The sequence below is a fragment of the Tachysurus vachellii genome, chromosome 8, assembly GCF_030014155.1.
Source record: "Tachysurus vachellii isolate PV-2020 chromosome 8, HZAU_Pvac_v1, whole genome shotgun sequence".
Classification (NCBI taxonomy): domain Eukaryota; kingdom Metazoa; phylum Chordata; class Actinopteri; order Siluriformes; family Bagridae; genus Tachysurus; species Tachysurus vachellii.
The window spans coordinates 4,727,895-4,753,982 of record NC_083467.1 but is presented as its reverse complement, the minus strand read 5'-3'; the positions used below and the strand labels follow the sequence as shown (position 1 = coordinate 4,753,982).

Genomic DNA, 26,088 nt, shown 5'->3' with positions numbered 1-26,088 from the left:
GTGTTTTTTTTTCACAGATAGATTTCTACATTGTATTTCAACAGTGTTGAACCTGATGCTGTATCATCATATTCCAACAAATAAGCTATGGTCTCTTTTAACAGAACAGGATGTGTTCTACACATTTATCTACACATTTTCCACCTAAGATAAGGAAAATCTCTATCGCTGGTGGGGGGCAACAGAATTTCCTTATATGCTAAGCCGCATTTGTGAACTTTATATTCGACATCTTAAGATTAAAAATAACATGCAGTAAAGGTGGGCTTTTTCACTCAGAATTCATTGTAAACCAAAATACCTCAACAATCTTCTTCTTCTTCTTTCGGCTTTTCCCTTCAGGGGTCGCCACAGCGAATCATCTCTCTCCACCTAACCCTATCTTCTGCATCCTCAACACTTGCACCCACTAGCTTCAAATCCTCATTAATTACATCCATATACCTCCTCTTTGGCCTTCCTCTTTGCCTCCTGCCTGGCAGCTCCATGTCCAACATTCTCCTACCAATATACTCTCTCTCCCTCCTCTGAACATGTCCAAACCATCTTAATCTCGCCTCCCTAACTTTGTCCCCCAAACGTCCAACATGGGCTGTCCCTCTGATGTACTCGTTCCTAATCCTGTCCAATCTTGTCACACCCAAAGAGAACCTCAACATCTTCAGTTCGGCTACCTCAAGCTCTGACTCCTGTCTCTTCTTCAGTGACACTGTCTCTAAACCATACAGCATGGCCGGTCTCACCACTGTCCTGTACACCTTCCCCTTGATTCTTGCTGATATTTTCCTATCACACAGAACTCCTGACACCTTTCTCCACCCACTCCAACCTGCCTGCACTCGCTTCTTTACTTCTTTCCCACTCTCTCCATTACTCTGGACTGTTGACCCCAAGTACTTAAACTCCTGTACCTTCTTCACCTCTTCACCCTGTAACCTTACTATTCCACTTCCCTCCCTTTCATTCACACACATGTACTCAGTCTTACTACGACTGACTTTCATTCCTCTTCTCTCCAGTGCAAACCTCCACCTCTCCAGGTTTTCCTCCACCTGCTCCCTGCTCTCACTACAGATCACAATGTCATCTGCAAACATCATCGTCCAAGGAGACTCCTGTCTGACCTCCTCTGACAACTGGTCCATCACTTTAGCAAACAGGAAGGGGCTCAGAGCCGATCCCTGATGCAGTCCCACCTCCACTGTAAACTCCTCTGTCTGACCTACAGCACACCTCACCACTGTCCTGCTCCTCTCATACATGTCCTGCACCACTCTGACATACTTCTCTGCTACTCCTGACTTCCTCATACAGTACCACAGCTCTTCTCTTGGCACCCTGTCATACGCTTTCTCTAAGTCTACAAACACACAGTGCAACTCCCTCTGACCATCCCTATACTTCTCCATCAACATTCTCAGAGCAAAAATTGCATCTGTTGTGCTCTTTCTGGGGATGAAGCCATACTGCTGCTCACAAATTTCCACCACCTTCCTTAACCTAGCTTCCACTACTCTTTCCCACAACTTCATTGTATGGCTCATCAACTTTATCCCCCTATAGTTGCTGCAACTCTGCACGTCACCCTTATTCTTAAAGATCGGCACTAACACACTCCTTCTCCATTCCTCAGGCATCCTCTCACTTTCTAATACCCTGTTGAACAAACTAGTTAAAAATTCCACTGCTGCCTCTCCTAGACACTTCCAGGCCTCTACCGGGATGTCGTCAGGACCAACTGCCTTTCCACTTTTCATCCTCTTCAAAGCCTTCCTGACTTCATCCTTTCTAATCTTATCTACTTCCTGTTCCACAGAGTTCACCCCTTCTACTCTTTTTTCCCTCTCATTTTCCTCATTCATCAGCTCCTCAAAGTATTCCTTCCATCTCCTCTGTACACTCTCCTCACTTGTGAGCACCCTTCCATCTCTATCCTTAATAATTCTAACTTGCTGCACATCCTTCCCATCTCGATTCCTCTGTCTAGCTAACCTGTACAAGTCCTTCTCTCCTTCTCTAGTGTCTAACCTAGTGTACAACTCATCATATGCCTTCTGCTTGGCCTTAGACACCTCCCTCTTCACTCTGCGCTGTAACTCCTTGTATTCCTGTCTATTCTCTTCAGTCCTGTCCATATCCCACTTCTTCTTGGCTAATCTCTTCCTCTGTATACTATCCTGAACTTCCTCATTCCACCACCAAGTCTCCTTATCTTCTTTCCTCCTTCCAGATGACACACCCAGCACCTTTCTCCCTGTCTCCCTGATCACTTCTGCTGTAGTTTCCCAGTCATCCGGCAGCACTACCTGACCACCCAGAGCCTGCCTCAACTTCTGTCTAAATTCCTCACAACATTCCTCCTTTTTCAGCTTCCACCACTTAGTTTTCTTCTCTATCTTTGACCTCTTCCTCTTACAGACCATCAGAGTCATCCTACACACCACCATCCTATGCTGTCTGGCTACACTCTCTCCCACTACCACTTTACAGTCACTAATCTCTTTCAGATTGCCTCTTCTACAAAGGATGTAGTCTACCTGTGTTCTCCTACCTCCACTCTTGTAAGTCACTCTATGTTCCTCCCTCTTCTGAAAATACATGTTAACCACAGCCATGTCCATCCTCTTAGCAAAGTCTACTACCATCTGTCCTTCAAGGTTCCTTTCCTTAACTCCAAACTTGCCCATCACCTCCTCATCACCTGTGTTCCCCTCACCAACATGTCCATTAAAATCCGCTCCTATCACCACTCTCTCACCCGTGGGAATACTCTCAATCACTTCATCGAATTCACACCAGAATCTCTCTTTCTCCTCTAACTCACAACCTACCTGTGGGGCATAACCACTAACAACATTCAACATCACCCCTTCAATCTCTAACTTCAGACTCATCACCCTGTCTGACACTCTCTTCACCTCCAGAACATTCCTCACAAACTCCTCCTTCAGGACCACACCTACCCCATTTCTCTTACTATCCACACCATAATAAAACAGCTTGAATCCTGCTCCTATACTACGAACCTTGCTACCCTTCCACTTGGTCTCCTGTACACACAGTATATCCACCTTCCTTCTCTCCATCATATCAGCCAGTTCTCTACCTTTCCCTGTCATAGTACCAACATTCAGAGTCCCTATTCTCAGTCCTACACTCTTACCTTTCCTCTTCTCTCTCTGTCTGTGCACTCTCCTCCCTCCTCTACTCCTTTGACCAACAGTAGCCCAATTTCCACCGGCGCCCTGTAGGTCAACGGCGCCGATGGCGGTCGTTGTTAACCCGGCCCTCGACCGATCCGGTATGAAATTCTTACTGACAACTCGCATGGTTAGATTTGGCAATGTTTTATGCCGGATGCCCTTCCTGACGCAACCCTCTCTATTTATCCGGGCTTGGGACCGGCACAGAAGTCACTGGACTGTGACCCCCATGGCTAGATTAAAAATACCTCAACAATCATTCGAGTAAATCATATGTTCTAGATTTTTTTTTTTCAGTTTGCGATATATAAAATATGTGAGCATATGAAATATATTTATCTCGTGTACTACCTCCTATGTGAAATAGTGTATTCAGGGCAATTTCTAAGATCTGTCTTATGATTACTTGCATTAACTTATCAAACTCGTACATGGCTTATCCACAGCATGATAGCCTTATAAAGCTTCTTCCTTATTCAAAACATCTTGCAACAATGATCAACTTGCCTACTGAAACCTTGCTTCATTTTCATACTTTAGAAAGAAAAGACTTTAAACATGCATACTTTTATCTCTAATAACATGAATTAATCTCTCTTCGGTACTAAAATTTATTTGTATATGCAAAATTATTTCTATTCAATTTAAGTAAAGTGTATTTATTGTCATTATATTATATTAATCAGTGCTATTAAACTATTAATCTTCTGTTTTAAAATGTAAAATACGTATCTAAATATATTCAGAGACATCAATTAATCAGCATAATGCTTACACTGTTGATTACTTGCTTATTTATTCAGCAAATACATACATTTACTATATGATAATTACTATACAATATTGACATGTTACTATACAGACCTGACAAAACGTTTTTTTTAGTATTAGTCAAGTTTGCTCACCTTTGTTCGCACAAAAGTTTCTGTTCCAGTGAAGTCTAGCTACTTCTGATTACTCTATATCCTCACACACAGAAACACACACACACGATATCTTTTGGATAATTTTGAGTTGCTTAATATGAGATGTCATTTTGATAACATCTTTACACAGGATGACTTATTGGTGACATTTCTCACTTCCTGCACACAAGTGTACTTTTTAGTGTTTTATTGGTTGAATGTTGATTATTGTATGTAAGAGTGTTGTGTGTGTGGTGCGTTGCATCCTGCCGCTAAAGTCTGTCTAGCAAAAAGAATTATTTCTTGGTGATTTTTTTATTGGTTTCATTGAAACCAATAAAAACTATTTGTAATTTGTAAACGTTATTTATTTCCTTCTTAAATGAATTTAATTATTTAATATATGTATAAGATATTGACAGGAAGGAATTAGTGTTGGGTATGTGGAGATCTCTGGTTGTTTGTGCTTACCCATTAGTTCCTCAGGAGCTCTTGGTTGGGACAGCTCTTGGGACAGCTCAGGTTGGCTGTTTTGGGGACAAAGAGTCAGAGAGACTAGATTGAGATGGTTTGGATATGTACAGAGGAGGGAGATGGTTATATTGGTAGAAGGATTTTGGAGATGGAGCTGCCAGGTAAGAGGTCTAGAGGAAGGACAAAGAGCAGATATATGGATGTGTTAAATGAGGACATGAAGCAAATTTTGCATTGGTGCAAAAGTAGAGGATGCTGAGGATAGAGTTAGATGGAAACAGATGATTTGTTGTTGTGACCCCTAATGGGAAAAGACATAAGTAGAAGAAGAAGATTTATTTCAGTACTCAGCAGTGTCAGTTAAGACTGTGTGTTTTTTTTTCTCCCTTCAATGACTCTGAATGCCTCAGTGAATACGTCAAATTCTATATTGCTCTAGTTCATGTTACATTTATTTTTGCTTCTTTGTATAGTCTTTATTGGTTTGATCCTGAAGATTGTAGTAAACATTGAACATTGGGTTCACATCATTTTATTTGCTTTGGTATGCACACCTACATATAGACACATACTGTACATACACACACACACACACACACATACATGTACACGCACACACACACACAGCCATTGACAACCATCAATATCATTTATAAAGATCATAAAATTCAGAAATTTTATTTATTATGTATTTTTAGTTCACTTCTGGTTCACATCCCTGATGGGGGAAAGAAATGAGCCTTGTTATAGAGTGGATGTTAAAAAATCAACACACGTATGTTAAAATGGCAAGATCTTGTTAAAACAAGATCAATCTTGCCAGATCATTTTCCACCTAGCGTGACTTTGTAAAAGAACAAATATTGTTATGGTATAGTGCTGGCTGAAATGTTACTTGATGTTTTTTCTATAAGTGCTGTGACAACACGAGCACAAGCAAAACGCGACGTACCGGAGAAAGTTCATCTTAGTGAGACTGTCTTCTCAGGTATTCTAGGAAATGATGATGCTAAAATGCAAACAGGTTTAATAACAGGTTTGCTCTGATTTCCTTACTGATGCATCAATTTCTCGTGAAGCCCTGATTGATGCACAGAAAAATGATGCGACCTTACAAAAATGTCGTGCAAGTGCCGGGAATCTACTGTCACCACGTAACCAACAGTTTTGTTGGTGTGACGAAGTGCTGATGCGCAAATGGAGCAGTATGCTTAATGCTGAGCAGGTAGATGATTCGAATGTGGTGCATCAAATTGTGCTTCCCTCACAATTTCGACAGCATGTACTAAGTTTGTCTCATGATCATCCTTAGTCTGGACACCTCGGCATTAATAAAACCTATAATCGAGTGCTCCAACATTTTTTCTGGCCAGGTTTAAAATCTGATGTCTCTAAATACTGTAAAACATGCCACATCTGCCAGGTCGGGGGAAAGCCTAACCAGGTGGTGCCACCTGCTCCTCTCTGTCCTATCCCTGCTGTAGGAGAGCCATTTGAGCGTGTTTTGGTAGATTATGTGGGTCCACTTCCTCGCGCTAGGTCTGGGTGTCAATATTTATTGACTATCATGTGCATGGCTACCCGGTTCCCAGAAGCGATTCCCTTAAGGAGTATAACTGCTAAATCTGTGACAAAAGCCCTTATGAAATTCTTCATGACTTTTGGCCTCCCAAAGATTGTCCAAACAGATCAGGGGTCCAATTTTTTATCTCATGTTTTCCGTAATGTTTTAAAAGCTCTAGGAGTGTCTCACGTTGTGTCGAGTGCCTACCATCCTGAATCTCAGGGGGATCTTGAACGTTGGCATTAGACATTGAAATCAAGTCTGCGGAAGTATTGCCTAGAGACTGGGAACGATTGGGAAGAGGGAGTTCCCTTTGTTTTATTTGCAGTGCGCGAGGCGCGACAAGATTCGTTGGGATTCAGCCCTTCTGAATTAGTGTTTGGACATAATGTTCGTGGGCCTTTGAAAATGTTAAAGGAAGAGTTTCTCTGTACAGGTCCTTCTGAAAAGACTAATGTACTTGATATCGTCTCTTGTATTCGTGAACGTTTACACACAGCCTGTACTGCAGCTAAAGAAGCTCTTGCTTGTTCACAAAAGACAATGAAACGTTGTTTTGATCAGAAGTTAGTTGCCCGTAACTTTCTACAAGGAGAAAAAGTTTTAGTATTAATTCCCACTCCTGGATCGGCTTTTGCAGCATGGTTCTCTGGTCCTTATGTGATTAAAAGCAAGGTCAGTGAGATGGATTATGTGATCCATACTCCTGAACAGCGGCGAAAAACCCGCCTATGTCATATAAATATGTCGAAGCCATATTTGTGCCGTTCTGATCAAGGCAAGATCACTGTTTCCTCACGTGAGCCAGTGACTGAGTCAAGGGAGCGTGTTTCATTGCTTGCTCTAACTCTGCCTACAGATGATGTGGATGATGGTTTGGAGGTATCCATGGAGGTTGTAAGGAGTGAAAATTTGAAAAACTCGAAAGTTTTGTTAACTCTTCCCACTCAACTGTCTTATTTGCCAAGTGAACACCAGCAGGACATTAAGAAATTGTTGGATAGATTTCCAAACTTGTTTAATGATGTCCCTCCGGGTACTAATGTCATTGCGCATGATATAAATGTTGGTGGTGCATTACCCATTAAACAACATGCATATCATTGTCCGGTAAGAAAACGGGAAGAAATGAAATGTGAGGTGACGTATCTTCTGCAAAATGGATTTGCGGTTCCAAGTACCAGTAGTTGGAGCTCGCCATGTATCTTGGTGCCAAAACCTGATGGATCCTTTCGTTTTTGCACAGATTTTAGAAAGGTTAATTCCGTCACTGTGCCTGATGCTTTTCTGTTGCTGCGTATCGATGACTGTATCGATAATCTTGGTGTGGCAAAATATATTACAAAATTAGATCTACTAAAAGGTTATTGGCAGGTGCCTTTAACTGAGCGTGCCTCTGAGATCTCTGCGTTTGTCACCCCAGATTCTTTTCTCCAGTATACACGGATGGCGTTTGGCCTGCGAAATGCACCGGGCGACGTTTCAGCGTTTGATGTCCATGGTTTTGGGTGACGTTTCGAATTGTAACATCTACCTGGATGACGTAGTCATCTATTCGTCTACCTGGGCTGAACACTTGTCAATTTTGCACGATGTATTTCATCGTTTATCTACTGCATCTCTTACATTAAATTTGCTAAAGCTTCGGTCACATACTTGGGAAAACAGGTCGGAAACGGGCAGGTTCGGCCATTAGATGTGAAAGTGGCAGCGGTTCTTGAGTATCCGGCACCCACTACGAGGCGAGAGCTGCGTAGATTTCTTGGAATGGTCGGATACTACCGGTGTTTTTGCAAGGACTTTTCGAGTGTTGTTGCTCCTTTAACTCAACTGTGTAGTCCTAAGGTTGATTTCCGTTGGACTAATGACTGTCAACAGGCATTTTTGTCTGCAAAATCTCTTCTTTGCAGTGCTCCAGTCCTCTCTGCTCCGGATGTATATCGGGCGTTCCAGCTGGAGGTGGATGCGAGTGATGTCGGAGCAGGAGCTGTTCTCCTGCAAGAGGGTGCTGATGGAATAGCTCATCCCGTATCCTATTTTTCTTCTAAGTTCAATTGTCATCAGCGTAACTACTCAACCATTGAGAAGGAGACCTTAGTACTCTTATTGGCCTTACAACTTTACAATTTTAATGTTTATGTGGGAACCTACGGAAGCGTATTGCATTCACTTGAGTAAAAAAAAAAAACTACTCTGTTTTTCTGAATTAACGACTTAATTATCTCAAAATTATGAGAACTTTTCAGGAAAAAAAAGTTTTTTGCTCTGTTTTTCTGAATTAACGACTTAATGTGGATTGCATGGAAGTAAACATGTCCCGCCCTTCAAGTTTAATCTGGTTTTATTTTACTTTGGGTTTGAGACATTGGGAGATACTGCTGTCTTTAAGTAATATAAATGGTATTGTTAATAATAGTGCACTAATAGTGCATCAACTTTGCGCAGACACCTCAAGACTTTGCGCCTGTTCAGACGAAAAGAACATTCTGATCTGCTTGACGTTGCTGTGTTTCTCTAGGATCAGTTGAACCGATATGTTATGCTTCACGGTAGCCGTATCACCATTCGTGAAAACCCGTCGATTGCACCATTGATGCAGATCCCATATGGTTTGAGTTTATCATATGAATCAACATGCCATAAAAAGTTCGGGCCTGGATTATGATACAAACGTCGCCGAAGACGATTCCGGCGCCTCAGTTGCACTCCATGGGGATCCAGTATTTTCAACAATTGCCTGATTGTCTCTTGTGTCACCACATAGCCAGCCTGAATGCATCTTATATCCGTGAAGCATACCATATCGGTTCAACTGATTAAACTTGAAAGGCGGCGTTAATTCAGGAAAACAGCAAAAAAAAAAATTTTCCTGAAAAATTCTCATAATTTTGAGATAATTAAGTCGTTAATTCAGAAAAATAGAGTAGATTTTTTTTTACTCAAGTGAATGCAATATGCTTCCGTAGGAACCAGTATGCATCCTGTAATAGTTTATACGGACCACAATCCGTTAGTCTTTCTCAGCAAAATGTACAATCACAACCAACGTTTGATCACATGGGCTTTAATGGTGCAGCCGTGTAATCTAGAGATCCGTCATAAGAAGGGATCTGAGAATGTGGTCACGGACGCTTTGTCGCGGGGTTAGCTCACCTCCTGTATACAGAAAAAGTTTTTTTTTCCTTGTTTCTCCAAAAGGAATGGAAAAAAGAGAACTGTTTCTGTCTTTTTAGGGGAAAGAGTTACGGCCCTAAGCCTTCCTTATGATTATTATTGTGTGCTTCCTTTTTTTTAGGGTAAGCTCCGCCCCTGCACACCTGCGGCCCATTTCTGATTGACGCGGCGGGTGGGGATAAAAGGGGGGCCGACGTCGTACTGGGGAGGCAGAACTCCTGTCGCCAGGCCCACTGCGACTACCACAGTCTTTAGCTCTCTGTGAGAGCGGTACACACTTGAGGGGAAGCTCTTTTTGGCCCTCAGATTCGTGCTGACTACCAGTTGTGTTGAACTGAGCTTCGTGTGTGCGTCTTGTTGCCCAGCCGTTGCTGATACGCTGTGTGTCCTTTTCTGGTTTCATTTGTATTCTCCTTTTGTTTTTGTGTGTTTGTTTGGGGTGTGTTCTATGTGATAATTTCTAATTGCCCGTGGTGCGTGAGTGCAGCTAAGTAATAAACCGATAAAACTGTCCTTTTTGACTCGCGTGTCCTTTTATGTTACTTGCACCCTCCTCTATGAGCATTATCGAAAGTGGGGTTCGTAACAATATAAATGTTTTTAAAAAGAAATGAGCCTTGTTATAGAGTAGATATTAAAAAATCAACACACATGTTAAAATGGCAGGTTTTTATGCTGTAAAACAAAGAACACAAGATCAATCTTGCCACATCATTTTCCACCTAGTGTGACTTTGTAAAAAAACAAATATAAATGTTTTACAGGTAAGAAACAATTTACAACAATCTGGTTGCATAACCGGTACAGAACAAGTGGCTGAATGAATCACAATCAATTGGATTTAAACTCATGTTGAAAAGTTATAATCAATATAATCAATAATTTGATGTCCCTCCAAAACGAACAGAAGGATGAGATAATCAAAAAATATTCTTATCTCACCCATCCATGCCCAACCTCATTTTCCTAAATATACTGTATGTGGTGAAATGTGTTATGGTCTGATTACACCAACATTTTGGGCAAATTTTAAGAGATATTTGGCACAAAATAACAGGAGAGCTTATCACCCAAAGAGCACCATGCACACAGTGAAGCATGGTGGTGGAAGCATCATACCATGAGGCTGTTTCTCTTCAACAAGGACTAGGGCTTTAGTCAAGACAGATAATATCATAGCTATAGATGATTATATAGATGATAATCAATGAAAAATTATGAAACGTATTTACTTTCTAGCACGTTAAAGACCTAAAGAACAAATCCAAGGCAAAAAGACTTCAAAATGACTTCAGAAGATGATCAGATGCATAAAACTGTGGAATTACATGAATGACTATTGTACATTATGAACAGCGGTGTGTAGACTTTTTTATTATACATCCACAAATAGCCAACAGGCATGCAATGTTAATGCACTAATTCCCCACACTCCCTCACACTATTACCCCCATCTCTTGCATTTTTCCTAATTTGCCCTGAACCACTCCATCTGGTTTCAGGTGAGCGATAGTGCTGACTGCATACAACCAGGGAAGGAGAAGTCTATTTTACATACGATCATGAAATAAGAACACTGTTTAACAAGAACAGCATGACCAACAGAGCAACAAAGCGAGGATTAGATCACTATAGTTTGCATCTTAAATCCACTTCTTCAGTAAGGTCACAATCAAAATGATTAAAAATGAGTAAAAAGGAAAGGAAGTAGCTTGATAAAGATTCAGAAAAAGCAGAAAAAGGTTCCAGTCTGCTTCAAATTTATTGTGTTAAGTTTCTCCTCTTGACATTTGTTGGGGAAAAACCTGTGTTGTGTTTGAGCCATGTGATTTTATAACGGTTATCATGAAAAGAGTTTGCTTGCACACAAGCAAACATTTCTCTTACGCATAACACTATTATAATTAAGATAATTAGTAGTTTCACCATAGAGTCTGAGTTTAAATCCAGATGATGGCATATTTTAGAAAAAACAGTAATAAAGAGTTTTAAAAAAACTTTTTTTTATTAAAGTACAGAGTGACATGAAGATCTATAGATTCACATTCATATTATTTACAGCAAAATCATAATTGCTGTTGGGATGGTGTGTAAAAAAGATGGAGAAAAGACATAAAAATCCATTGTAGAATGCAGCAACACATCCTTAAAAAATACAGATCAACACATACAGCTGGTAAATAAAGCTCTAGATCAAGTAACAGATATTTCGATTGAGAAAACTAAAACACATGCAGTAGGTAATTAAAAAAACAACAATAATAATGAATTTGCACTCATAGCTCACAGGCAAGTCAAAAGTTTTTTGTCTTTCTGTTCCCCAAAACATAGATCTATATACATTTGGTGGTTGTTTTAAATATTATTTTTTGAATCACAATGAATTGGATTTAAACTTGCGTTGAAAAGTTGTAATCATTCACCTGTTATCAATAGCATGATTCTAATTAACCCCTAATCATGACAAGTTTCTTGTAGGATTTTTTTGGTTTCTTACCCTCCTGGTTTCCTCCGACTGCTGTACACAAAGAGCTTACAAAACATTTTGTTACCTCCAGAATCAAAAGATGAGATGTTTAGAACAGAACCATGAAACACCACTTGAGGGCCATGGTGTGGGGACATTACCAATAATTGGATGTCCCTCCAAAATGAACAGAAGGATGAGATAAAGTAATCAAAAAACCTTCTTAGAATATTCTTATCTCATCACCACCACATCCAACCGCCACCCATCCATGCCCAACCTCATTTTCCTAAATATACTGTATGTGGTGAAATGTGTTATGGTCTGATTACACCAACATTTTGGGCAATTTTTAAGAGATATTTGGCACAAAATAACACGAGAGCTTATCACCCAAAGAGCACCATGCACACAGTGAAGCATGGTGGTGGAAGCATCATACCATGAGGCTGTTTCTCTTCAACAAGGACTAGGGCTTTAGTCAAGACAGATAATATCATAGCTATAGATGATTATATAGATGATAATCAATGAAAAATTATGAAACGTATTTACTTTCTAGCACGTTAAAGACCTAAAGAACAAATCCAAGGCAAAAAGACTTCAAAATGACTTCAGAAGATGATCAGATGCATAAAACTGTGGAATTACATGAATGACTATTGTACATTATGAACAGCGGTGTGTAGACTTTTTTATTATACATCCACAAATAGCCAACAGGCATGCAATGTTAATGCACTAATTCCCCACACTCCCTCACACTATTACCCCCATCTCTTGCATTTTTCCTAATTTGCCCTGAACCACTCCATCTGGTTTCAGGTGAGCGATAGTGCTGACTGCATACAACCAGGGAAGGAGAAGTCTATTTTACATACGATCATGAAATAAGAACACTGTTTAACAAGAACAACATGACCAACAGAGCAACAAAGCGAGGATTAGATCACTATAGTTTGCATCTTAAATCCACTTCTTCAGTAAGGTCACAATCAAAATGATTAAAAATGAGTAAAAAGGAAAGGAAGTAGCTTGATAAAGATTCAGAAAAAGCAGAAAAAGGTTCCAGTCTGCTTCAAATTTATTGTGTTAAGTTTCTCCTCTTGACATTTGTTGGGGAAAAACCTGTGTGGTGTTTGAGCCATGTGCTTTTATATCGGTTATCATGAAAAGAGCTCACACAAGCAAACATTTCTCTTACGCATAACACTATTATAATTAAGATAATTAGTAGTTTCACCATAGAGTCTGAGTTTAAATCCAGATGATGGCATATTTTAGAAAAAACAGTAATAAAGAGTTTTAAAAAAACTTTTTTTTTTATTAAAGTACAGAGTGCTATGAAGATCTATTTTGTTAAGATCTATTTTGTTACCTCCAGAATCAAAAGATGAGATGTTTAGAACAGAACCATGAAACACCACTTGAGGGCCATGGTGTGGGGACATTACCAATAATTGGATGTCCCTCCAAAATGAACAGAAGGATGAGATAAAGTAATCAAAAAACCTTCTTAGAATATTCTTATCTCATCACCACCACATCCAACCGCCACCCATCCATGCCCAACCTCATTTTCCTAAATATACTGTATGTGGTGAAATGTGTTATGGTCTGATTACACCAACATTTTGGGCAAATTTTAAGAGATATTTGGCACAAAATAACACGAGAGCTTATCACCCAAAGAGCACCATGCACACAGTGAAGCATGGTGGTGGAAGCATCATACCATGAGGCTGTTTCTCTTCAACAAGGACTAGGGCTCTAGTCAAAAAACTTTTTTTTTATTAAAGTACAGAGTGACATGAAGATCTATAGATTCACATTCGTATTATTTACAGCAAAATCATAATTGCTGTTGGGATGGTGTGTAAAAAAGATGGAGAAAAGACATAAAAATCCATTGTAGAATGCAGCAACACATCCTTAAAAAATACAGATCAACACATACAGCTGGTAAATAAAGCTCTAGATCAAGTAACAGATATTTCAATTGAGAAAACTAAAACACATGCAGTAGGTAATTAAAAAAACAACAATAATAATGAATTTGCACTCATAGCTCAAGGGCAAGTCAAAAGTTTTTTGTCTTTCTGTTCCCCAAAACATAGATCTATATACATTTGGTGGTTGTTTTAAATATTATTTTTTGTCTCAGTACCTGAAGCAGCACTGAAGTAAAACACTGCTATAAAATAAAGGCAAAATTTATGTATGTTTTATTTGTCACATATACATTGCACAATGAAAAGTTAACATTTTCTTTTTAGGTCAGAGCACAGGGCAGCGAGACCCTGGAGCAGAGAGAGAGTTAAAGACCTTGCTCAAGGACTCAACAGTTGAAGCACTGAATATTTAGTGAAGGAAATTGAGCAGTTTCAGGATGGGCCATGACCCGTTCTACATGAAATCTCTTTTAGTGTACAGTGAGTTGAAGTCTGTCAAATCTGAATAATTATAGTCTTTTCTACTATACAAGTAAAGAACACTTGTAAATTAGTTTCAAAAGGTCTGAACAAAGTGCTGCACAATGTAAACATAAAGCACACAGCTCATTTACTGTACATGCAGTGACGCCCACCAAACTCCATATAAGGTGTGCAGCTAAGAGCACAAAATGACTGATCAGGGTAAAGGCTGAAAGGCAGAAGTTTATGTATGAGTTTGTGTTGCTTTATTTATTTACTTTTATTAAGTCCAATAATATATAATGACTGGGTTTCACAAAAACCTAATGAACAAGCGTGAGAATGTTTTTGATTGAGACTTCAAGGACACTTTAAGTGCATAAACAACATAAAAATAAATTAAAATCATATTCCATCTAAAAAGAAATCCATGTGCAAGTCTACGTTTACGTTAGTCTTCTCGTCTATTGTTCTAAGTTTTCTAACCACATAATTAAATGAATTTGACTAAATAGTGTTGATTTGTAAAGTGTAAGCAGAATCTGGAACATACAGAATTGATCATTAGGTTGTTATTATCATATTATTATTTTATCATACCGTTTACATGCCCCAGAGTTACACAGATTGATAGATACATATCTCCAGAAATATTCACTTCTTTTTTGAAAACAAAGAATTGTATGTATATGAAAACAATAACCTGTACTAATGTGTGTTTTTTGTATTGTTAATTAAGAAACAAATGTAAACAAGATGTACAGATCACCAAAAAAAAAAAAATGAGCGGGTTGATTTGAAAGAATGATCCTGTTGGAAGCTCAATCAATCTCTGACCAAGTAAACACCTCAGGCTGAGCTGAAAAATTCTAGTACTCATCTAAAGTTGACATTATTGAAGTTTAAAGTGTCAAAGTGCACCTTTGAACCTCCTAGTCCCCCCTAACTTCGTCCCTCACTCTCTCTCTCTCTCACACACACACACACACACACACACACACACACACACACACTTAAAATAAAGTTACAAGCTACCAGTAAATAACAGTTCGTCAGGATTCTGTCGCTTTCTCTAATTATTTGACGTAAATGTAACAACCAACAAAGCAGATTAATCTCCGTGGTCATGAGGTTGGCTTGTTTCAATAACATGACTGTTCAGAAGTTGGAAAAATGCATTTTTCATGCGCGAAAAAAATCACAGAAGGTAAGCAAGAGGACAATATTGCATCAAGTCAATGTAGAAAAATATAAAGTATCAAAAGTTCTCATTCCTCACAAGTCCATCAGGAGAGAATGCTGTGTTCGCTCTTCTGTCCTCGCCTTCTGCAACATCCTCCACCAAAGCTACGATGTCACATAACTCAGCCACTTGGCTAGCAGGATGAGTGGCTGGACGCTCAGGGAATTCGGTGAAAAAGAACTGGAAAAAGACCTTTGCATCACTTTTTAATATTAAAGTGTGTATATACAGTAACAGGCCACTTCAGAGTCAATATTAGAATCACACGCTGTATATCCTCCTTTTAAGATAATCAAATTTCAGCAAATATCACTCAGACCTCTTTTGCTTTTTTTTTTAATCTATTAATTAACTTCATTACACACTAACATATGTAATGTTTTGCAAAAATTATACTGATACTTTTTTTTTATTATTATTTTATTTGCAATTTTATTCAAATAAACAGTTATTTCTGAACTAAGTTATAGGGTTGTAGGAACCTGTAGGAAACGGTACTGTAGGAAAATCTATGAATTCTATGAAAACAGATCAAAAAAGACAAAAGAATATCAAGCAATATTAAGTAATGCTAAAACACATATGTCAAATTCATTATATTTGACATGACATATTATAACAAATTATATTTGGCCCGCGAGATCATATCAAATGTGCATTACAGCTGGCTACCCGCATGCTCCGCTAATACTAAAAATCCCAGAATGCCTTGCCACTGTATTGACGCGTAGTCACGAACAGCAAGCGCCCCTCATTCTCTGTTGACAGTCGTTAACAACCATGCTACAGTCACATCGGGCAAGTTAACTCCACCCTCCACAAAAATGGCCAAACGAAAGATGGACAATAGGAGCTTTCAAGACAGGTGGGAGGCAGATTATCTGTTCACGAATATAAAGGACAGACCTGTTTGTCTTGTGTGTGGAGCTAACGTGTCTGTAACGAAAGAATATAACATAAGAAGACACTATGAAACGAAACATTATGAGAAGTATAAGGACCTGGCGATCGACGTGGAAAGCGCACCAACCAACCTCCAAATGGAGCTAATTGAACTCCAGTGTAGTGACATGCTCAAATCAAAGTATGACTCTGTTTCCATGTTTCCTCCCCGACACAATGCCCCAATTACGTACCCAAGCTGCTCAAAGCTGCTATGTTCAGCAGCACATATCTATGTGAGCAACTGTTCTCTATTATGAAGTTGAACAAAACACCTCACAAAACGACTCAGTGATGAACACCTTCAATTCATCCTGAGAATTTCCTCAGCTCAGAGCCTGACCCCAGACATTGATGAACTTGCATCTAAGAAAATATGCCAGGTATCTGGTTTAGATCAATGTGCAGAGTAAATCAGAGTCTAGCAAACTGAGTTTGAATATATGTTTTCTTTATGCACTTTTTCTACTCCAAGGCATGAACTGTTAATAGTCAAAAAGTTGGATTTCCATTGAATGAAATTATTATTTTTGGTTGTTTTGAAAAAGGTCCACTTAAAACGGAACTTAAAATGATCCAGTGAGAGGCATAATTTATTTTATTTATTTAAATAAGAAATGAACACCACTGATGTGTCTTTTATTTCAAATTTAATTTCTTTGTAATATCAAGCTCTGGTTGTTCCAAATCCTGTGTTCAAGCAAAACTAAAGTTTGTTTCCATATGAAAAAGGTTGAACATTACATATCAGTTGCAATTAATTTTTCAATAAATATTCAGTTTGGCCCGTGACTTTATCTCAGTTTTATATTTTGGCCCACTGTGAATTTGAGTTTGACACCCCTGCTCTATAACATGGGTGTCAAACATAAGGTCCATTAAAAGTTTTAATCCAAAACTCCAAATGGCTTCATAAATTGTAATAAGTGAACAAATTAAAAAAAGACCTTGTGAGTGTCTGTTATTCCACTATGGAGCAAAATATAGCTAATCTCAGAGACAGCACTTCGGCTACTAAACTTTTGACAAATAATTCCAGGATAAAAAAGTTCAACAAACTGCCTGCCGAAAAGACGTCGAAGACCTCACTAGCTAACAGATTTTCCTTTCTACTGCTAGCAAGATGTCTTACTTTGAGACACACTTTAGTCTCAACCCCAGACGAACACTTGGCTAAACGTCTGATGCATATGCCACACAAAATCAGGAATGCTTCGGCAGTTTCAAAGTCAGCATGGATTCTACAGGATTTCCGCCTGGAAACAAAGCCATCATGACGCTTTGTTTCCCTTATGGAAGAAGGAAGCTGTTGTTTTAACATCTGTGACACTGAGGAGCTTAACACTAGATTTTCTAAATGATCTGGTTCACGGTATAGACAAATTAATTTGTACGACTTTCTGAAACGGTTTATAGTTGCATGCTGGTCTGTTTTTTTAGAAACTTCGATTTTACATTTTCACGAAAAAGTCAGGTTTGGACGAGTAAAGAAACATTACATTTGGCAGACACACTTATCCAGAGTGACTTACATTTTATCTTATTTTATACAACTGAGCAATTGAGGGGTGAAGGCCTTGCTCAAGGGCTTGGTGGACATGGGATTTGAACTGACAACATTCCGATTGGTGGTTCAATGCTTTAACCACTAGGCTACCACATCCCCAGATAAAACAATGAATCTTGTTCTTCTTCTTCCAGGCTGTTCCCTGTTCAGACTCACCACAACAGATCATGTGGCCTGTATTTGATTTGTCACAGGTATTAGGCCGGATGCCCTTCCTGACACAACACCCAATTTTATCCGTGCTTGAGACCAGCATTGAGAGTTAGCTCTTCAGTGGCTGGGTTTAGCGCCCTGCCAGGGAATTGAACCCTGGCCACAGCAATGATAGCAGGGGATCCTGCTACTAGACCACCAGGATGGGTTAGTATAGAAACATAGAAGAAAAAGTGTAAAATTAAGTTGATCGTTTGACAAATTAAATGTCAGTCAAACGCCTTCTGGGAAAGCTGCTGTGGAGAACAGACATTCTGTCTCTGACTATGCGAAACTAGACACACTTATATAATGCTTATGAATACGTGTCAGCGAAGGTACCTCTTCATAATGCGCAGGGATGTCCAGAGGAGGCTGAAACAGTGCTTTAATCCTTTTGTGATGTTTGTGAACAAAATACAGGCAACCTCCCAGGAAGGCCAGCGCCCCTATTGTTAGCAAACCGAGCATGATAACACGCAGGTTTCGCCGAAAGGCTGGTGGGAAAAAAGAGATTAAACAAGAGGGTTAGAATTTCCAGTATGAACAGGGTCATTCACATTTGTGCAGAAGAAGAGGAAGTCTTTAACTGTCACATGTACAATTTCCCCCAAAAGTAGTGAAAAAGGAACAAGGCTAATTCTTTAGTTTTTGCTACACACCGAATACATTTGGGTTTAAGATCGAAAGACGGATCAGCTTTGGTTTGCTTATATGTATGTCTAGATGTGTTGAGACAACACAGTTTTTAGGTGAGCAACATTGCTGCTGCTACACAGTTCAGATGAAATGACGACACTTATCACAAGACATCAGCCTGGGGCTGTTTTTAAAGCTTGGTGTGAAAATGCCAACGCGATAATGAGAGATAATCTTGTTTTGTTTAACGGCACCATTTCCTGTTCAAGTAAAAACACTTCTGAATAGGAAAAACCTTCTGATAACTTTTGTGGACATTAGTTTTAAAATAATTTGTTTGAAAACTGAACAAAAAAAAAATTAAAAAATTACAGATGTGAAAGAAAATGAAAAAGAATTTAATTCCTACAACAAACAGTTAAAATCTTAAGAGCAAAAATGAAGCTTATAATGACCCAATAGTGGCTCAGTAAAGAAAGAAATACTGGTGAACATCCAAATTTTCTAAGGGTCGCCATTCACTTCCAGCATTTAATAATAATAATAATAATTATTGAGACCAGCACTGATTATAACATTATTATTATTATTATTATTATTATTATTATTATTATTATTATTATTATAACATTAAGTACAAACAAAAACAATAGGACCCCAGAACATTCAGTGCTTGGCCGCAATATTTAAGTAAATAACACCTAATATTTGTTTGCATATGGCATATAGTTTGCATTAACAGCATCAAGCCACTGATGTTATTAATCTGCTGCATTTCTCTCTTGCTCAAAGACACAACAGAGGCAGCTTGGTGGTGCTGGGGCCTGAACCTCGAGTCTCTGAGAATAAACCTAGAGCCTTTAATCATTTAGCCTCCACTGCATGATCTAAAGATTTTCTAATCTCAATGGAACAAAGGCACAAAATCCTGGGACGACTCACATGTTTCAAGGATAACTGTACATATTTCCTGACTGGGCTGTCCATAGGGCTTGTTGAGATACCAATACTCTGCCTGGAAGCAATATTCCTCTCTTGACTCCAGGTCATCAAGGATGAGGTGGACGGAATTGACAAAGGGCTTCCAGAGCTCCTTATGGAAATATTTAAAAAAAATTATTTTTGAAATATTATTAAAATATTATGTGCAGCACAACACAAATGTTTTATTCCTTACATAAGTAATTACAATTAACAATCATTTATTGTTTATAATTCTAATGTTTCAAACAAGTTGGATCATCTTGGCTGCTCATCTTTGGATCAAGTGGCTAAGAAACTAAGAATAAAATCTTCTTCACTTCATAGTCTCAGAGAGTGAATATTTTCAGGTTGTGGATGTCCACCAGACCTCTTTATTATTAGAGCCATTTCTCTTCCAGTACAGAAGTCTGAACTCGATGTGTCCACCTTTCTCCTTCTTCAGACTCTCGTCTCTGTGTTTCATCCACAGGTGTACCTTGTCTGTCTCCACCTTCAGCTCTATTAAAGGAGCACACGTGTGAACTGTGAAAAAAACAGAGTCAGTGGTGAGGTTTCATTCCAATGTTTTTTTTTTGCAAGTGATACTAAAAAAGATCCAGCTTACACTAGCTTACACTATCTAATATCTAATGGAGTATTTAATGTGGTGTTTTTTGTTTTTGCTCATTTCAGAATATACACTGTATGTGTGCCAATGTATGTGCACCCCTGACCTTTACACCCATATGTGGTTATGTCCCAAACCAAAGTCTGAAGCATACAATTGTACAGAATGTCTGTGTTCTGCACCAAACAGTGTTCCAGCACGACAATGCCCTGTGCACAATGGAATGGAGGTTAAGGTTAAAGTGGAAGAACTCGAGAGCTCTGACTCTGACTCAACCCCTTGTGAACAATAAGTGAAAAAAGACCACCAGCCCTTACACCAGCCCTGTTCTCTTTCAGGATTTGTCCTTGAATCACATAGGATGTTGTGGGACCATACCGAAAAAAAACGCATTGGTTTTCCACAAACTACAGTAAATGAGTAACCCAAACATGCTGAGTGGAAATACGCTTCATTAGACAAGAACATTCATTTTTTGTTAAATGGATTTACACACAAAGTTACATTGTGCTCAAGAGTGCATGAAGCTTTCAGTGGGAACACAGTCAAACGCAAAGTAAAGCAGGAGCGTGGCACATGTGGGAGATCCCAGTTCCTGGTGCTATAGTGGATTCCAACCAAAACATTTGTGTTGTGGATTTATCAGACACACTCACTGGTTATTACAGTGTCCACCACAAGACCATGAAGTGGTACTGTATAAGACTTTTTTATTTACCATTTCAAAGACGTTACCATTGTGAACAGTTTCCTTCCCCACAAGGAACTGTTCAAAATTAAGAATGAGCCAAACATAACAAATCCATGCACACAGAAGATTTAAGGAGCAAAAAAAAACCAGCTATATTTGAATGAAATGAACACCTATAGTGACATATAAATCAAATAAATTCAAATGTGAAAATGTGCCAGAATGTCACACTGGAGCGTCCGCTTAAACATTCCTCTACAAAAAGCTCTTTATAACACCTCTAATACGCAACAGATAAATCAGTCTTCGAACACTTAATGGTGAGCGTTTATACAAAAGATTTCTTCAATTTTTAGGCTTCGTCTGCATAAAATCCAAGAAATATACTTAACCCTCAATTTCTCAGCTGTATAAATAAGAGAAGTGTAAGTCGGTCTGGATAAGAGTGTCTGCCAAATGCCACAAATTTTTATACTAGAATTATTCAAATACACTTTGTAGCTTTTGAGATATACTCCATTTTAAATTGAGCATGTCTTTTTCAAGCAAAAGGTTAGGCCTCAAAATTTCGGCTTTGACTTGAACAGGTTAATTAATTTAAGAATTTATTTAAAAAATAGGTGCTACTAACATATATCATGTTCAAGGTAGCAGTAGAAGGCTTTACTGAGAACAATGGACCATTTGTACTTTTGCTTTTTTTTTATCAGAACTTCCATTTGGGCTTTTCATTTGACTCGACCTCACACATGAAATAAAAACAAATAAATGATGAATACCGTTACACGTGAAGAACATTTTACTGTAGTGCATGAAAACTGAAAATAAAGATGTCTTACTGTGAACACACTGAACCAGCTTTGACGTCACCCAGGCGGACGTTTGGTTTCCTCTTTCTGATCGCACGCGAAATCTCTTCCCATAGAAATCATCTGCCTTTGCCGAGAAGTTGAACTGATGCTGAGTTCCTCTGTACACTTCATGCCATTCACTGAGCGTCCTGAAGTTTTGAAGGAAAAGCCTGATGTAAAATAATCTTACTATACGATACTTACTAATCTTGCTATAGTGCCACTACAAAGCTTTAGAAACAGCACTGTGATACAACAAATAGTAAGAATTTCGGTAGTTATTATTAAGATTTATTAAGATGTTATTAAGATTTTTCTTGTCCTCCACACCAGCCCCTGTTATCCTATCCAGTAATAATTATTATTATTATTATTAGTGCTAAAATAATAAAGTACCTAACTTATTCATGGAAATAAGAACGAATTATAAGGAGCAGAGTTTTGGTCCATGATGGGTGGAGAATTAACACCACACACAGCAGTGCCAAAGCCATCCATATCTCACACACCTGCTTCACACAGTTCAGTTTTATGAATTAAAATCACCTTTTGATTCAAAAAGGTTTGGACGTAGAGGGACATGGTAGCCCAGTGGTTAAGGTTGTTGGACTATGAATCAGCAGGTTGCAGGTTCAAATCTCATGTCCACCAAGCTGCCACTGCTGGGCCCCGTGTGAGGCCCTTAACCCTCAATTGAACACCAAATTACTCGAGCAGTGAGTTACTGCATGAAGTCTATATAAGATTTTGTCACTAATATAAAAAGATAATTAAAAGCAATTGATTACACAAACAGCATATTAAGAAGCAGCTGGCTCTTAGATTTAACTTATTAATACAACAAATACTTAATTACCAGATATGATATTCTGTTTTTTTTGTGCTCTTACGTATAATCAGTCCTGTTATAGGTAAAATGACATTTCATCAGTTTTACAGGTATAAATTCACACGTGTACGGTAGGGATTTGACTTACGTGTTGTACTGAACAGCATACGTGATGTTAGTGTAGTCTTTTGGATGATTCCAGGATAACACCGAAGATTTGACTTTAACATTTTGTGAAGATAATTCAATCGAACATACTGAAAAGTTAAACGCAGCCTCGGTTTAGTGGGAAGAGTTTTAAAACAAACAACACACTTCACTACACACGGTCACAAAAAAGAAAAGAAAAAGAAATACTGACACATTACTCTGCACCACAGGGATAATACTTTAGTATTAGACTGTCTGGTTTCATGAAAGGGATGTGTTTTTTTTTTTGTTTTTTTTTGTATAAATGCAGTTTGTCTAAAGGAACTTGAAATAAAATTAAAGTATTAAAAATGAAAGAGAAAACCATTCACCACCACACCACAAAACAATGTAGAAATTCCCTGAAACCTTTTTTCACAATTTACACACTGAAACTCACAAAATTGTATATGATTTCATTTAAATAAACCTTGTTTTGTTTTGCCAAAAAAAAAAAATCATAAACTCCTCATAAATAATCTGGTATTAACTAAAACTCTTCTGCAAGTTATTTCCTTCAGATTCAGAAGACACAACTAATACAAAAAAAATCCACAAATAAACCTTATATATCTCTGTGTAAATACTCTACTGTAAATATATGTTCATGTAACACAGATTTGTGTGAGACAGACAGACAGACAGACAGACAGACAGACAGACTTGTACACTTTTGCTAGCATTCCCAGCTGACTAGCATTAATCCAATCACTTTATCTTTTTAATTTATTTTTCCTCGTGAAATGTAATAAACACATCTTACCGCAGTCTTTTATGAACACCTCGATTAAAAGAAAAGCGATTCTCCAGTCCATAACGACAATAATGTCGGTCACATACAGTCATCTTCCTTCACACTTCCACTGAGGACGAATCCCAAATGCCGTCCTGAGGTAAACATAGTTGGCTACGTAGGGCGCCCACGCCATGTTGTTGTGCCCTGTGTAGTGCACTTCTACAGAGAAAATGGGTTAAGTTGGGGCTCGATATAAACAGTTTCTTCTCAGCCGGAAGAAACAAATGGAGAAGTGAAAATGTCAGGGATGTGTTACGATAAATTGCGCCTAGTCGCAGGCTAATACTGTACTGTATGCTATATGCTAATATGGCGTGATATTGATTATGCAGGAAATATACAGTAAAGGTTTAAATAAGGTTTCCTGCAACGTCGCATCTGCGGTTTTTGTGGCTTGACGTGTTAACCTTTATGGTAGTCTTATGACAGGCATTTCCGGGTCATGTACACTTGTGAGTGATATGTTTATATCACCACTTAAACTGCATTTACAACTGTGTTTATAACTACAATATATACAGGGCTCTCAAGTTTTGAAGACAGGCAAGAGTGACATTTCCCAACCCCAAACTCAAATAAAAAAAATAAATGAATTGAATTAAATGTTCTTTTGCTTAATAAGAGGAGTTCATTGAGTTAATTGCATTTCGAGCACATGGTTAACAGATGTCTCAAGATCATTTACATTTAGAACATTTATATTTGGCAGATCCATTTATCCAGAGTGACATACAAAAGTGCTAGGTTACACTAGTTCAAGTTTCAGGAAGAGGTTGGTCTTTACCTGTCGTTTGAAGATGTGCCAGTGACTCAGCTGTTCAGACACTTAGGAGAAGTTCATTCCACCACCTCGGTGCCAGAACAGGAAAGAATCTTGATGTATACCTACGGTACCTCTTATCCTGAGAGCTGGTGGGACCAGTCGAGCAGTGCTGGTAGCTCTGAGGGGACGAGCTGCACTCTGAGGAGTGACAAGAGCGTCTACTGCCCTGGGAAAAGGTGCCATACCTTTCAGCCCCTCACAGTGTGCAACACTTTCTTACCACAAGCCACCAGGCTTCTTAACACCCAGAACTGAACTGTTACTGAACACACACATTTTACAGAATTTGGCAGACACCCTTATCCAGAGCAACTTACATTATCTCATTTCTTTATACAACTGAGCAATTGAGGGTTAAGGGCCTTGCTCAGGGGCCCAGCAGTGGCAGCTTGGTGGACCTGGGATTCAAACTCACAAACTTCTGATTGGTAACACCTTAACCACTAGGCTACCACACAACCCCCAATAAATTCAATTGCTGTTTTTGAAAAATAACATTTCAGTAGTACCTTGTCCAGCTGCTATAATAGAAGTGTATATATGCTTGCAAGATCCCTCTGTGTTTACAAGCCTCTTTGTACAATGTTTAGGACCCTATACTTTTGCACAATTTTCTGTACAACATTCAGAATGCACCCTGGTTGGCGCTATCTTGGATATTTTGTTCTTTAGTATTTTGTATTGTCTGTTTGCACTGTCTTTTGTCTCACACTGTTTGCACTAGCTTGCACACAATGCACTTTATGTGGCTAGGATAACTTACTTCCAGTCCTTAGCTCTGTGAGAAACCTTGTTTCACTTCACTGTGTACTGCGACAGCTATATATGGTTGAAATGACAATAAAATCTTCTTGACTTGACTCTTGACTCTCTTAAGTGTTGTGATTCATTCATTCACTTTCTATCGCTTATCCGAACTACCTCGGGTCACGGGGAGCCTGAGCCTATCTCAGGCGTCATTGGGCATCAAGGCAGGATACACCCTGGACGGAGTGCCAACCTATCGCAGGGCACACACACACACTCTCATTCACTCATGCACTCACACACTACGGACAATTTTCCAGAGATGCCAATCAACCTACCATGCATGTCTTTGGACCGGGGGAGGAAACCTGAGTACCCTATTCTGTAAATCAAAGTTCAGTTATTGTGTCAAAGTTCAGTCATTGTCTTATCTCACCAGGGATGTTCCTACATGTTAGCTGAGTCTCCAACATGCTATTTAGCCTGTTATACAGCAATACACTAGGGTACAATCAGCATGCAATAGTCATACCATTAATAAGCAATAAAAAGCTGATTCAGATGTGTTGGAAATTAATAATAATATGTCATTTTATATAGACACACACTGAAACCTTACACCTTTTTGGTCACAGTGCTTTTACATCCACACATATTCACCAACACTTGTTAGTTCATTAGTTCCTGCATTTGATATAAGATCTTCCTGCGATGTTTTGTGTGTTCAGTTGGTGGCAGCACACTACACAAAACAACCTGTTCTCCTGAACACTTCTTCCGCTGACTG

The 26,088-nt window shown here is 38.8% G+C and overlaps 2 protein-coding genes across 3 annotated transcripts in view; both read right to left on the bottom strand.

Annotated features, from left to right (window-relative positions):
- The window catches only part of il1rl1 (interleukin 1 receptor-like 1), a 35,862-nt gene extending 22,449 nt beyond the window's left edge, over positions 1-13,413 (bottom strand). Inside the window, exons 1-3 of one of the 2 annotated variants that reach the window (XM_060875806.1) lie at positions 11,818-13,413; positions 4,580-4,752; positions 4,109-4,162 (exon numbers count right to left, since the gene is read on the bottom strand). The gene's annotated coding sequence lies outside the window, so the exon portion shown is untranslated. The remainder of the gene's footprint in view (positions 1-4,108; positions 4,163-4,579; positions 4,753-11,817) is intronic. The other variant, XM_060875807.1, reaches the window with a different exon arrangement.
- Positions 13,414-13,556: 143 nt separating this feature from the next.
- ifngr2 (interferon gamma receptor 2) lies at positions 13,557-24,227 on the bottom strand. Its single transcript, XM_060875808.1, has 7 exons — positions 23,699-24,227; positions 22,895-23,003; positions 21,906-22,066; positions 20,136-20,290; positions 19,727-19,877; positions 18,488-18,642; positions 13,557-15,624 (listed from the first exon to the last, which is right to left on the bottom strand). Exons 1-7 carry the CDS (start codon positions 23,748-23,750, stop codon positions 15,460-15,462), a joined length of 948 nt encoding a protein of 315 aa, XP_060731791.1. The 5' UTR covers positions 23,751-24,227; the 3' UTR covers positions 13,557-15,459.
- Positions 24,228-26,088: the final 1,861 nt, after the last annotated feature.

Bases quoted from the DNA above. Each gene is read 5' to 3' on its own strand.
- ifngr2 (XM_060875808.1), bottom strand. From the start codon at position 23,750: ATGGACTGGAGAATCGCTTTTCTTTTAATCGAGGTGTTCATAAAAGAC. The intron at 19,878-20,135 runs GTCTGGTGGACA...TATTTCCATAAG, and splicing joins ATGGCTCTAATAATAAAGAG to GAGCTCTGGAAGCCCTTTGT. The intron at 18,643-19,726 runs GTGAGTCGTCCC...TTTTCCCACCAG, and splicing joins TACAGTTATCCTTGAAACAT to CCTTTCGGCGAAACCTGCGT.